The sequence below is a fragment of the Alligator sinensis genome, unplaced genomic scaffold (genome assembly GCF_000455745.1).
Source record: "Alligator sinensis unplaced genomic scaffold, ASM45574v1 scaffold575_1, whole genome shotgun sequence".
NCBI classification, from domain to species: Eukaryota; Metazoa; Chordata; order Crocodylia; family Alligatoridae; genus Alligator; species Alligator sinensis.
In genome coordinates, this window is record NW_005842051.1 from 1,957,114 (window position 1) to 1,970,851 (window position 13,738).

At 41.0% G+C, this 13,738-nt stretch overlaps 1 protein-coding gene across 4 annotated transcripts in view; it reads right to left on the bottom strand.

Moving 5' to 3' along the window:
• PAM (peptidylglycine alpha-amidating monooxygenase) overlaps positions 1-13,738 on the bottom strand; it is a 166,660-nt gene that overhangs the window by 110,961 nt on the left and 41,961 nt on the right. For all 4 annotated transcript variants that reach the window (XM_006022903.2, XM_006022900.2, XM_006022899.2 and 1 more), the window contains exon 4: positions 13,049-13,136. In XM_006022903.2, coding sequence (XP_006022965.1) covers positions 13,049-13,136 — 88 coding nt within the window. The remainder of the gene's footprint in view (positions 1-13,048; positions 13,137-13,738) is intronic.

The following is a 13,738-nucleotide window of genomic DNA, read 5'->3' on the forward strand; positions in this document are numbered from 1 at the left end:
TGTAGCAGAAAGCCCCTTTTCCTCTTGCCTGCAGTTGCTCTCCCCTCCTTGGATATGTTTTCCCTCTTCTACCTTTTCTTCCCTCCTCTTTTTTCACATTAAGATAAGGAATTGTGTTTTGAAATTTGTATGTATGCATTTTGTATCTCCCCTTGTATTTTGGTATTTTTATCTATTTGTGTGCCATGGCATTACTTTTGTAGCTTATATTTTATACTCCTCACCTTTCAACTAAATGTGTTTAGTTTCATAAGTAAGTTATACATTGTAACAATGTTAACAAGGGCAGGAATCAAACTGCCCATCCCTGTATTAGGCTGGCCCCTGAAAGAGCGAGTGAATCAGTGATTGAATGTGTAACACGGTAGCAGGCAGCAATTAACACTTAAGGAAACTGCAGATCAACCAACGGAAGAACTCAATAGAAGACAATGTAACAACCGGGAATCTCTAAACGTCACTGATCAAGGGCTAGAAGCCCTGGCCTGAGTTAATCAACGCCGGGGACCAACTTTTGGGCTGAATATCTCCAAATCAACCACTCCCAGAGCCCTATTCAAAATTCATCAATGGACTCCCAAACCTGCACGTACACGCGGACGACCCCTGGGACTGACAGATGCCATCCAGTAGCCACCGAGGGTGGGAAGTCCCACGAGGGTCAACGACCCCTGGATTGGGCAACCCTGAAAACTGGGGAGTCACCAAAGTCTGCCAAGGACAGATAAAAGGCAGTGAAAAGTGACCCTCAGTGGCGCCCTCTTGATCTCCAACTTGCCCAGCACCCGACCTGTCTAGCCAAAAGGACCAGCCGGCGACCCCCTTCTGGAAGATAACACCACGCTGAAAGAAGCCTCAACGACAGACTCCAGTGCCTGTGGGATAGGTATACCTGACTCTTGTAGCTTGCTACTCTGTGTGTGTGTGTGTGTGTGTGTGTGTGTGTGTGTGTGTGTGTGTATAAGGACCAGCCCCAAGGTTTATGCTTTAACTCATTACAGTGTTTCAATCCGCCTAATAAACCAGAATTTTAAGGATCCCGAGTTGGACATTTGTAGCCAACAAGAGGGAAGCAGGACAGGCCCTATGAGGAGAGACTGAAGGACCTGAACCTGTTCAGCCTCAGCAAGAGGAGACTGAGGGGGGGACCTGGTGGCTACCTACAAGGTCATCAGGGGAGATCAACAGCAAATAGGTAGAGCCCTTTTCTCCCCACCATCACCTGGGGTGACAAGGAACAGTGGAAATAAGCTGATGGAGAACAGGTTTAGGTTAGAGATCAGAAGGCAATATTTTACAGTTAGGGTGGCCAAAATCTGGAACCAACTTCCTAGGGAAGTGGTCCTGCCCCTACCTTGGGCAAATTCAAGAGGAGGTTGGACAATCACCTGTCTGGGGTCTTGTGAACCCAGCATTCATTCCTGCCTGTGGCAGGGGGTCAGGCTAGATGATCTGTTCAGGTCCCTCCTGAACCTAGCTACTATGAAACTATGTAACTATCCTACAAAACTGCTACATATTTTGATTAAAACCAATGAGTACCTACTGAGTGTGTGCAAAGGAAATTTTCAGATTTTTCTCTCTACTGTATGTATACTATACTATACATGTATGTGCGCATGTGAATGCATGCACGCACACACGTGTGTGTATTTTATAGTAGGTACAGTATGGAGAACTTTCATTTTCTGCATTTGAATGAAGTAATTTGCTATCATTCATATGAGAAACTCTGACTGCCAGCAAGAGCCATATACACAAACTTGAAATCCAGACCATAAAAATTACATACATCTGAGTGAAGTATTTGCACATCAACACATTTTCGCAACAAGCACCTTTCAAAAGGACTGTGATGAAAAAACAGTTGGTATTCACACAGTCCCAGAGGTAACATGGACGTACTTTATTTAATCTCCTTTATGATGCAATCAGGGTTGGTAATAGCACAAGCAAGTTACATCCAGAAATATCATCATCCTAAAACGTAAATGGTTCTATTCGTTCACAAAAACATGACTCCAGCAATTCAAAATCATTATTGGGTTATTTATGCAGTTACATCCATTAATGATGTACTGGGATGTTTTTGTAAAACAATTCAAAAGAATTTATGTAGAATCCATGACTGTCAGATAACAGTATCATCTTGAATTTTAAAAAAAGCATGAAATCAAATGCAACTATACCCTTCTATACAATACAATCTGTTTCAAATATAAATTACTGGCTTTCCGCAGAAATCACCGGGTGATATTCTCTGACCTGTGTTATGCAGGTGGTTTGATAAGATATACATTAGTTCTGTTCTGACTTAAAGATCACTGAATGTTTGTGGATTTAAATTCTGTACCTGACCCAATGCTAGATTTGCCTGTTCACAATTCTGCAAAGCATTAAACAGGGACATCTTGGCCTTTTGGATTTGCTTGTTTTTTTGGAACGGTAGAGACAATTTTAAAAATAATCTTTTAACATGCATTGTAATTATTTTGGATTAGGGCCCATTACTGCTCTTTGCTGAAGTTTCTTCATATCCTAAACTGTTTGGGAGAGTACTTTACAAGCTCTTCAGTGCCCATCATCAATGTTCTCTAAACAGCCTGGAGGAAATGGTAATGACTACTATTATTACAGTAGTTTCTGGAGGCCTAGTTATGGACCAAGAACATATTATGCAAAGCTTTGTATAGAAGACATAGATGGTCTCTGCACCATACAGTTTGCACTCAGGAAACAACCAATGAATATAGACAGGCAGGGGACTAAAGGACAATTAGACAATACTGGTTAGGCTAATATTCAATCATCTCACTAAATCAGATGTAAATTTTGTAGATATAAAAGGAGGGATTCAAAGGAAGTTAATGAGGTAAATTTCTAGACATTTACAGGGAACTCCTCCCAAGTATGAGAGGCAGCATAGGAGAAAGCATGCAGCAGCTTGTTCTAAAAATTTAATAGGTTAATAGGGAGGGCGGTATTGCAGACTACTGTGAGACGGGGGTCTGTATCAAGCATCATAATAGTATGCTCCAACACTTCCTGATGTTTCAGGTGATGCTTGAAACACACAGAGCCAGTCAATGCCCCCTTGTTTCTGTATGTTATATAAAGAATCTTATAATGTATCTGAGTGGCAACACTTAACAACATACCAAGGCTGCACATTCATTGTGATCCTGTGACCCTCAAAATTATCAGGGAAATTCTGCACCAACTTTAAACTGCCCCATGTACATGGGTTGCTTCCTTCTACCTACAGCTTGCCTGTCAACAAGATGCCCTCTGGGGTCCAATATCCTGCCCCAGAACATGTCCATGAAATCAGTCTGGCAACTGGAATGCTTTCATCAGCACTAACAAATTAGTTCCTCAATGCCAACCCCACCATTTATTATCCTGACTTTGGCCTAATACACCGCATAACCAGCTCCTCTGAATAGCTTCTAAGACTGGCCAAGATCGCTGCACTGCCAACCTTCGCAGATCGGGACTAACATAAAAATCCAAACTGCAGCTGTACCCGAACAGACAAGCACACTCTGTTCAGACCGTATGATAGTTTGGTACCCTTGAATTTGGTAAACAAGGAATCTGCTGTCTGGCTCAGCAAGACATACATTTGCTAAAGAAAGATCAAGAAGGAACTGAAAAAGCTTATGGAAGAGATGATTAAGAGTTCTGTTTCAGCCAAATTGAGTGAGAGCTGTTAGCCAGACCTCCACAAGAAGCAGTGAGAAAGACAGACTACAATTTTAGTTTGAACAGAAGGAAGCAGATTTGGCACAGAGAAGGAGATCTGTGAGTCATCAGCACATAGACAAGCAGCTTGAGTTTGTTTTTACAGATGAGATTATCCAGAGATAAGAGAGAGAGAGAGTTTTTTGACTTTTGAACTTTTATTATACAAATATTAAATACAAATAATATAAGTGAAAAGGTATGTGGCCTTCCCAGGGGGCAAGCAGGAAATACTTGTCAGCAACAAAAGACATCATGTCACTAGAGACTGAAACGCACTTCTGCGTGTCCCTTAAGGGGTTACACAGGGTTAGACCCTGTCTTCCACCTTGCAGAGTGCCCCCTTCATGGCTCAGCACAACACAAACTTGTCCACATTTTGTTGCAAGGTGAAGTGCCCAAACTCAAATGAGATGCATACCCAGACCAGGAAGCAGAAGAGTTGAAGGACATCAATGGAGTCAAGTCCTGCAAGCTGGTTTCTGGTTTTTCAGTCACCATCTTGGCCTGGCCCAGCAGAAAATTGGCCCAGCAGGTTGCAATCCCCTTGGCCACTCAGTATGGGAAAGAGAAGATGTACACAGCTTTGGAAAAGTCCAAGTCCAACATGCCAACAAGGGTGCTGAGAACAGTAAAGAGCGGCTGCAGCCAGGAGCAATTCAGAAAGACATGGAGGAGTTTCCTTCCCCTCCTCCTCCTCACAGAAAGGGCAGGCTGCCGATGTGCCTGAGTCTAAGTGGCAGATAAAAGTGCCTATGGCCAGGGCCCCATGCAGCAGCCACCACTGGAGGTCACCAATTTTCTTGGTGATGGATAGCTTGTACTGGGTCCACCAGGTTGAGCTGGTTTGCTCTAGTGTTTCTGCCACTACATGCTGCCTCCAAGTTGTGCCAGGGCATGGGATGAGGACACAGGTATTACACACTTTGACCATCTGTAAAGTGCCTTCCTAAACAAGAGCTCAAAGCAAAACTCACTGCTGTTCTTGTTAAGCACAGGGAGGGACAGTGGAGTGCTAGCCCCCACTCTTATTGCTGTCCACAGCCAGAGAAACAAGGAGTAATACAGAGAGCCCTGCCTAGCAAGCTGCCATGAGGGAGGGCTTGTGACGTGTGGGGATGGTCTTCTAGGGTGGCAAGTGCATCCATGGGGAGAGCATATTTCACTTCAGCCAAGAGACACAAAATAAAACAGAGTGCAGACCCAGCTGATCAGTTAGGGATTTGGGCAAGAGCCAGGTGGACCAAGCTGAGTCAGAGAGACAAGTCAGGCAAGTCAGCTTGATGGTATATGATTTGTCCAGGAAGCAATGGGGCTAGGTGCCTCCTGGGGCATGACCAAGTTATAGAACAGGGGATCCTGCAGCAACTTTGAAAATTGCAAGTGCCTGCCCTCAGGTTTCAGTCAGAGGTAAGCCTACCAGGCCTGGGTAAGGCTGCAGTAAAAGGGCAGCAGGGTGTCAAAGCTGCGACAATCAGGAGCCATAAGGAAAAATACCTGATCAAGGTTGAGATCCCCTATTCAGTGCAGGAAAGCAAAGGCCAGCTGTGTCAGAGGAGGCATTGCCCAGAAAAGTGTAGGTGCTGAAGGACTTGCAGAAGGCAGGCAGCCACCTTGCTTGGCAGGTCAATTAGGTCCTGACCTCCCTTGCTGGTGGGCATATACAGGACAGCGTGCTGGAGCCAGTAGTACTGGTAAGTCCACAAGGAGCTTCTGGAGCCTTTTGAGCGAAGTAATTGGTGGGTCCAGGATGGCAGGACTGGCTGGGAAGGTGCCAGCACCACCATTGTAGTCTTGCCTCAACTGCCTCAATGAGGCCTTACCAGTTTTTGGCTAGATAGGCTGGTGAACCTCAGAGAATACTTAGGGCTTTGAAGCCATTACAGTGCCAGGACAGGCCTCTAGGCAGGTCAAGGGGCTAAGCACCTGCCCAGGGGGTGCCCAGCAGAAATGTGTTACTTTTGACTCTGTTGATATAGGCTGAGGAGGCATGCTTGTAGGCCTGCTGACACTTGATCAGGGACTATATGTCACCCTCACTGTTCACACAAAACACACGCTATCACTTTAACTGTGGTGGAAACCAGCTGGGGCTGTGGGCCAGGCCTGTCAGTGCATGGAGCCATGGTTCAAGAGAGAGGGAAGCTCTGATTAATGTCCCTGCCAGCTGGGAACATGGCACACAGCTCTCCATTCACCTTCAGGAGGCTAGAGATGTCCCAGTACAGGAGCCAAATGGTTGAGATGAAGATAGGTCTAAAACTAAAGGCTTCCAGATTTTGGAATAAGAAGTTGTGGTTGACCCAATCAAAGGCATTTTCTTAACCCAGGGAGACAGCCAATGTTCAGGTTAGACTTCTTATGTTGCCACCAGGTCATGTTGTTCTGGGTAGTTCTGCCAGATACACAGTAGCTCTGTTTGGGGCTTATAACAGAGGCTATAACCATTTTGAGTCAGCTGGCCAGGGCTTTGGTCAGGATTTCTGTAATCAGTACTCAAGAGTGATACATATTGCCAGTTCTTAATGTTGAAGAGATCCCCTTTCTTGCGCAGCAGCATGAGGACAGCTGACCAGAAGGATCCTATCTTCAAGGGCTTAGGACAGAATCTAACTAAACCACCTACAGGAATGTGGAGCAAAAGAAGGTGGGACATATCTAGCAATGGAGATGATGAAAGCAAGGATAAAGGAAGAGAACCAGGAAGGACAAAACGAGGGAAGGCAAAGGACAATACGATTTATGATTTCAAGAAGAGTGTCATTGGTTGACATGTCAAACTGGATAAGGATAGCGTAAATTATCCAATGGCTTGACTAGGAGCATGTCAATTAGATTTTGGTAAAAGCAGTTTACAAATTCAAAATTCCCAATTCAGTTCTCTAGGATGGATTTTTTTATTCATTAGATTTATATGCATCTCCTCTGACAGCTTTTTTTTTTTTTTTTTGTAAGACACACGATGTGTGTGTTAAGAAAGGAAAATCCAGAAGTTAAGAGGAAAAGTAAGAGCGTAAATGAGAGAGGAATAAGGAAGATTAAGACATGGAAAGATGTTATTGGTTCAAATAGAGGGTCTAGAAAGGAGAGCCCAAGAGGAATTTCTGAATCTGTGGAAAGGGGGAGAAGGAAAGATGTGAATGCACACGTTGCATTTTGTTAGTTTTCTCTTTGAAAATATTGGCACGTTCCAATAAGGATGAGTTAGACACTTAAAGATGGCAAGAGTGTGGCTAGATTTGGTGACAACAGATTCACTTTGGAGAAAGAGAGCTGCTCACTAGAAATACAACAGACTTGAAAGAGAAAACAACAAATTAGTGCTGCAGAAAACCAGCAAGTTCAAGGGATACTCTACAATGAAAGAACAGAAGCAGAGGAAGCCATGTTGGGCAGAGCAGGGAGTTGGCAAGCAGACTTTGCAACAAGAGAGACAGAAAAAATTAAAGATCAAGGAGCCTGAATCCTAAAGCCGTATCAATGAAAGACAAGGACATGGATTCCAGAGCAAACAGAGCAGCTGAGAAACAATTGACGATAATGGAATGGAAGCCATGGAAAAGATATCCATTTTTCTGTTATGAGTCCGATGGCTAGTGCTGAAAGACACCAAGTAATGGGGAGGTGAGGGGAACTGAAACAGGGAGAGATCAGAAAAAGATCAGTGCCTGGGAAGAAGAACAAGTTTTCTTCCCCAGCATAGAAAATGGAGAACAAGATTATTCTTATTTTCACCATTCTTAGAGCAGAGAGGTAATTAACTGTCTTAGACTGAATTCAGACAGAAGGCAGGCTAGATGTGTACTTGGATCATCACTCTTAGTCCATGATCAACTATGACCTCACAGAAAATGAGCTAAAATATGATCTAAGAACCTTGGAATAAAATCAGTAGCAGTAATAAATAATAAATGCATAATCCAGTCTCCTGTAACTGAATGTTCAAATCTTTCCTATTACATCACTGATGCAGGCACATCAACAAACAAACAATAGTTTAAGAGCTTTTTTGCTCTGTATTACAAAGGCCTCATCAAATGTACTTTGCATAGGTTCCCAGGGAACGAAACTGTAAACAAAATAGAAAGCATTATTATGCTCCTTTATAAACTCATGGTGCCTACACACCATGAATACTGTCCCTAGTTTTAGTCCCCACACCTCAAAAAGGATATAGAACATACAGAAAAGGGCAACAATGGTTAGTGGTAATGAGGGGCTTCCATATAAGGAGGGACTAAAGAGGCTAGTCCTATTCAGTTTAGAAAAGAGATACTTCAGGGTGGGGTGGGGACACGCAAGGGTTTACAAAATACAAAATGGTGAAGAAAAAGTAAATAGGGATTTAGTATTGACTCTCTCTCACAATATAAGAAGTAGGGGTCGTAAAATAAAACTAGTAGATAGTAAGTTTTAAACTAACAGGAAAGTTCTTTTTCACGCAGCGTATAATTAAAGTGTTGAAGTCATCTCCACAAGACGTTGTGGAAGCTGACAGTTTAGCCAGATCCAGACAAGGATTGGACGAATTCTTGGAGGAAAAGTGCATCAGTAGCTATTGAACATGGGAGTCAGGGATGCAGCCTCTGAATCAAAACTTCCTAGATCGTAACTCCTGGAGGCTGCAAGTAAAAGACGAACAAGGGAAAAACCCTGATCACATCTTGTTCACTTTCTCTTTCAGCATCTACTCTCTGCCATTATATGACACAGGATACTGCGCAAGATGGACCCATGGTCTGACCCAGTAAATGGCAGTTCTTATTTTGGCAGTGTCATGACATTTTCTTCTAGTAGTTGAAGAGTCAGAAAAACATGCTACTGACCAAACAACATCCAAAGGAAATTTTCTTTCATAATTAGAAAATCCTTCATTCAAATCTGAAGAGAAAATTGATTCCTCACAGTATTTCTACTATTTTGACCTAAGCACCAGGCCAATCTATAAAAGGACTACATCAGAGCTTCAGACGCTCACAAAGTCATCTAAATCAATATGATTTCCATTTATATGCAAACAGCTAAACACAATCAGTGCAATCTGCTTGGTTTAAAATATGATCTGCCATGTTATATGTGTAGGTGCAAACTAACTGAAAAAGCTACACCCTAAAGACCATACCTGAAAATCTATTTCATTCCAAGCATCTCTTTTTCACATTACAGGTGTCTCTTGCTTTATGCGGGTTCTGCATGTGCAAATTCATTCTTATGCGATGACCCCTTTTATACCAAAAATTTCTTATATGCAAGGTAAATTCACTCTTAGGTGATCAGCGTGGTAGAAGTCCGTAGTCAGTTGCTTTGTGCAGAGCACTGTGTTGTGTGAGTGATGCGCAACAAAATATAGTCTCCTGTGTGGATCTGTGCTCCTCGCTCATTGTCTGCGACACGTTTCTGTAGTTGCCATCCCCTTTATGACAGTGACCTGTGCTTGTGTATACTGACTGCTGTTGGTGAGTACCAAAATTGTCTGTAAAGTGGTAGAAATGGGTCTGGGGGTCAGTACAGTCGAGGTCTTGGAATGTATCCCTATTTGTTACACTGTCAAGTGGGTTCCGTTTATGCGATTTCAAGTTACGTGCTGTTTTCCAGGAACGCAGGTACAGCATAAAGTGAGGGAAACCTGTCAAATGGTAGCTTTTCATGTAAGCATGTTTAAATGAATGGAAGAAGGAATAGTTACAGAGGCCAAAGAACTGTCTATTGGAGAAAGAAAAACAAACAAAAAAATCAATAGATATTCCTAGCTTTCATTAATATAGTTTCACTTGAACATATAATTTAAGACAAGACTGTAACCTAATTTTCAGGAGACCCGATTTATAAATATGAGAGACAAATTTTCAAATTTGAGAAAATTTTCTGTTCTGTGTTAAAAAATTTGTCAAAACATTTTGAGAAGCTATATGGATGCTCAAAAAGGCTGGAAAATAAACAAACAAGAACTAAACTCTCATATACTGTATTTTGAAAAAGCACCCTATTGTCCTATTCACATTAGTTATCAATAAGAAATAACCACATTTAAAATAACTGCCTTAGGTCTTCTCTCTTCAGCTTCCCTTTCAACACAGGTTTAACTTTTAGAACCCCGCACATGTGCAGGTAAAGGCATGATAGGTTCTAATGCAGCATCCCCACAATCGCACTCCCAGCTACAGGGGAGACCTTGCTACACATACAAAATAAAGCTTTATCACAACCCGCTATAAAAGTTATTTTTGAGGTCTAACTTTATAGCTGGCTGGAGTTTTGTATTGTGCGATAACTACTTTGCACATGTAGCTGGTCTCAAGGTGATTGCACAATTAACCAGTTAATTGCACAATACCTATTACATGCAAAGAGGGCCTTAGTTCTTTCATACTGCTTCAGAACCCAAGGGTTGCAGCATTTTCTTTTTTTTTTCATAAATGCAAACTGTCATTTGACTATTCTGAGATCATCCCCTGCCTCCCCCCCACAGATCACTTTTTTCCTTCTACTCAAGCCTCTTTTTCACATAGTACCCCTGCAACCACCTAACAGGCCACTTCTGCACACACACCAGCAAAATGGCAAGTAGCAATGTAAGCCAGAAAGCCATTTGCTGACCTAGAGAACTGTAAAAGGTAGCTAGCTGTCTTAGTCTGAAGGCATGACACGGTAGCACCTGAGAAAGTAACTGGTTCAGAGGGGCATAAGCTTTCACAAGTGGCAGCCTACTTCATCAGATGCTGTGAATTCATGTTAGTTTCCAAGATGCCACCATTCCCTGCCTTGTATAGAACTGTGGTGAGCATTTAGGAAAACTATCATCCTTTAAGTACCAGAAAGGAGGAGAGAAATGGGAAGAACAGAAAAAGCAAGAGGTTGCAGAACCTCCTCCACAGGAAACTACAAAATAGGAAAACAGGCTAACTGTGGGATGAAGCACAAGACAAACAAGCTGACACCCCGCAGAGGCACCTAGAGATGAAGTGTTTTTGGCTCTTGCGCTGGCTGACTTAGGAGCTGTTTTCAGTGGGGAATTTAAGAATAGAGTCATTTCTGATATGGGTTCCCTGACTTTGCATAAGTTAATTTGTTTGTTTTCCAGTTCAATTCAATATTACTTCATTTAATGAAATAACAGCACATTCAACATTATTTCCAGCATATTTGATGTTATTTCATCCACTGATCATATAACTTCTGTGTTCCACATTAAAATTCCAATTCATTTCTGAGTGCAAATGATGGTGTTACTTTGAGCTAAAAGAACTATTTAGAATTAAAACTATATGCAGCTTAAAAGCACTCTTTGTGCTTCCTTTTTGAAGATTTGAATGTCTAAGTAGAGTCTCCTCAATGGAGACTTCTTGGTGCAGAATTCTGCTTACCTCCCAAACTCCTATGCCCTCTCTACACATTACATGCATCACGCAATTACCAGGTTAACTGCACAATCAATTTAGACTGGCTACACATGCAAATTAACTATCCCACCATAAAAAGGTCCAAGCAGCTATAAAGCTATTGCTGGAAAATGTATAACAACTTTATAGCTGGCTGCTCTTCAACTTTAACTTGCACATGTAGCAGGGTCTGCTGCAGCAGCTGACCAGGCTCCCAGCCACAGGGCTGCACCGTGTGCAGCTGCGGAATTCTAGGTCCCAGCAGTCATGGGTTACTATCACGATCTCCAAGCCCTAGGGGTCAGCTGAGGGGCTCTCAGTCGCAGGAAGCTGCTTCTTTCAGGTGATCGCCCCTGCACCAGAAATAAGGCATAATGGAATCTAATGCACAATTCCACAATCACGCCTCCTGCCATGCACATGTGGCATGGCTCAAGGTATGATGGTGCGGATCGTACATTAGATTCCATTGTGCCTTTAACTACATGAAGAGGGGCTCTTAGTCCTATCAGCGCATGCTTTGCTTGTTTTTTTCTGATCAAACTCTTTATTCAGACATTTTCCAAGTCCGACTTGAAGAAGGATCTGAAGTTCTTCTGCAGTTCAGGGAATGTGTTACATGAAGTAAATTTTGATTAACTAATGGTAATTATTGAATTTGGATGACTTTATAACTATTATCTGTATAAGCTTCTTCCAGGGGCCATGATTTGAACAGAAAAATAAAATCAGAAGTAAAATCTGAACTTTTTTTTTCCTTTTTATATATTTTTAAAGAAAGAGACATCCATTTATTTTAAAAATGGAAAATTTTCCTTTTCTCCTAGTTTCTTTTATTTCCAAGTACTGGCCTGCCCCCCTTTCCCTCCACTAAACCTCATCTGATTTATATTTAGAAATTAGAGGAGAATCATCAGGATTTAAGTTTGCAAGCAACTTAAATTTTATTAGGGGAAGAAGGAGGAAAAACCCTTTTATATCCTTATCCTAAAACCAAGCAAAATGGAGACCATCCAGGATATCAATCACATCATGTTTTTCGTACTTCCCTGCATAGTTATTACTTGCTTAATAACTCCAAGGCAACTTTAGGGTGCTCAATGCCTTTGAAAATTAGGCCATTTATTTAGGTGCTTGAAATTTATGACACTAAACTTTAAGTATGAAAAAAGATCTTGCTCTGTACAGCTGACTACTATTCAGTTTTAAAGGCTCTGATTTAAAATAATTCAGTAATTTGAACACAGGAAGCAATGAGCAGCATTGACAACAATTTGGACCCTCATCTTTCTGATCCTTTTACGACTTTCCTAGACCACACTGGGTAAGGGTTTCAGGGGAGTGGAAAAGGGAAGGGAAAGAGAAAGATGAGTAGAGAGGATTACAGAAGATCAAATTTTAAAAATTAAGGTGCATGTCATGAACCACAAGTAGTGAAATAAAACATAAAAAACTTTAAAATCTGACAGTTGCGTAAATAAGCGAACACTTCATTTATAAATAAGCTTTATAGACCATACTTAAAGACATTAATTCCTCAGGTATTTTCATTCAAAACTGCAATTTTAATGTCTAATTCACATCTATAAATACTACTTGGTACTATAAATACTACTTTTTCTCAAGTATAGCTGAGACCTGAGAAGTTCATGCACCTTCATCCGATTGACAAAAACATATTTGCTGTTCTCACAGTATATCTTCATAGCACTGCTATTACACAAATACATCAGATTTACAGCTGTATTAAACATTTACCAAAACCTTCAAATATAAAAGTTTGGTGGGAATGAAAACTATAATTTCTTTTCCCTTCTCAATTTTTTATTAATTAAAATATGGGACCCTCCAAAGTTGTATACAACTGTAGTCAACACTGATGGGAAATTAAGCTATAAGAATTAATATAAGCCCAAATTTCTTACCAGTAATTTTCAGTGGAAGAAGGCATGTTACATCCAAAGAGTAACATGTGATGGACAGTGTCCATGCTGGCATGAGGTTTAAAGTCAACTGAAAGACAAAATGATAAAAAACAAAGCATAAATATGAGTCTTATTCTTGTTAAAGGAAACCATTTTGAGACTGTTGATTACATGCATATTGTAAATATTGTGCAATCACTCAGTCATGGTATTACGGACAGAGATAATTTATTTGGATGTATGTAAGATGTAGTGGTTTAACACGAGCAAATCAAACAATAACAAGAAGAGGCATGAAAAATTAATACTTCAAATTGTGGTTTTGTTTGGTTTTTAAATGTCAGTTTATTTCTACGAGACAAGTAAAACTTACTGAAAAATGGATTTTTAATCTTCCAGAAAATGGAATTATGACTTTTCTCACTTGTCTAGACATACTTCCAATAAATACTCAAATATTAAATCTCCATAGCTTCTATATCAAAACCTGTAGAAACAGAATGATTTGGAAGAAAGGAAGAAAAAAAAAAAACCCTTTAAACTAAAAAAAAGCTGTGAAACCAGATCTCTAAGAGTTCATCATATAATCCAGAGTTTAAACATTAGAGATGTTGAAAAGGTTGTATAATGCAAGCATTCATAGTTTCATAGTTGGTAGGGTCGGAAGGGACCTGAGCAGATCATCAAGTC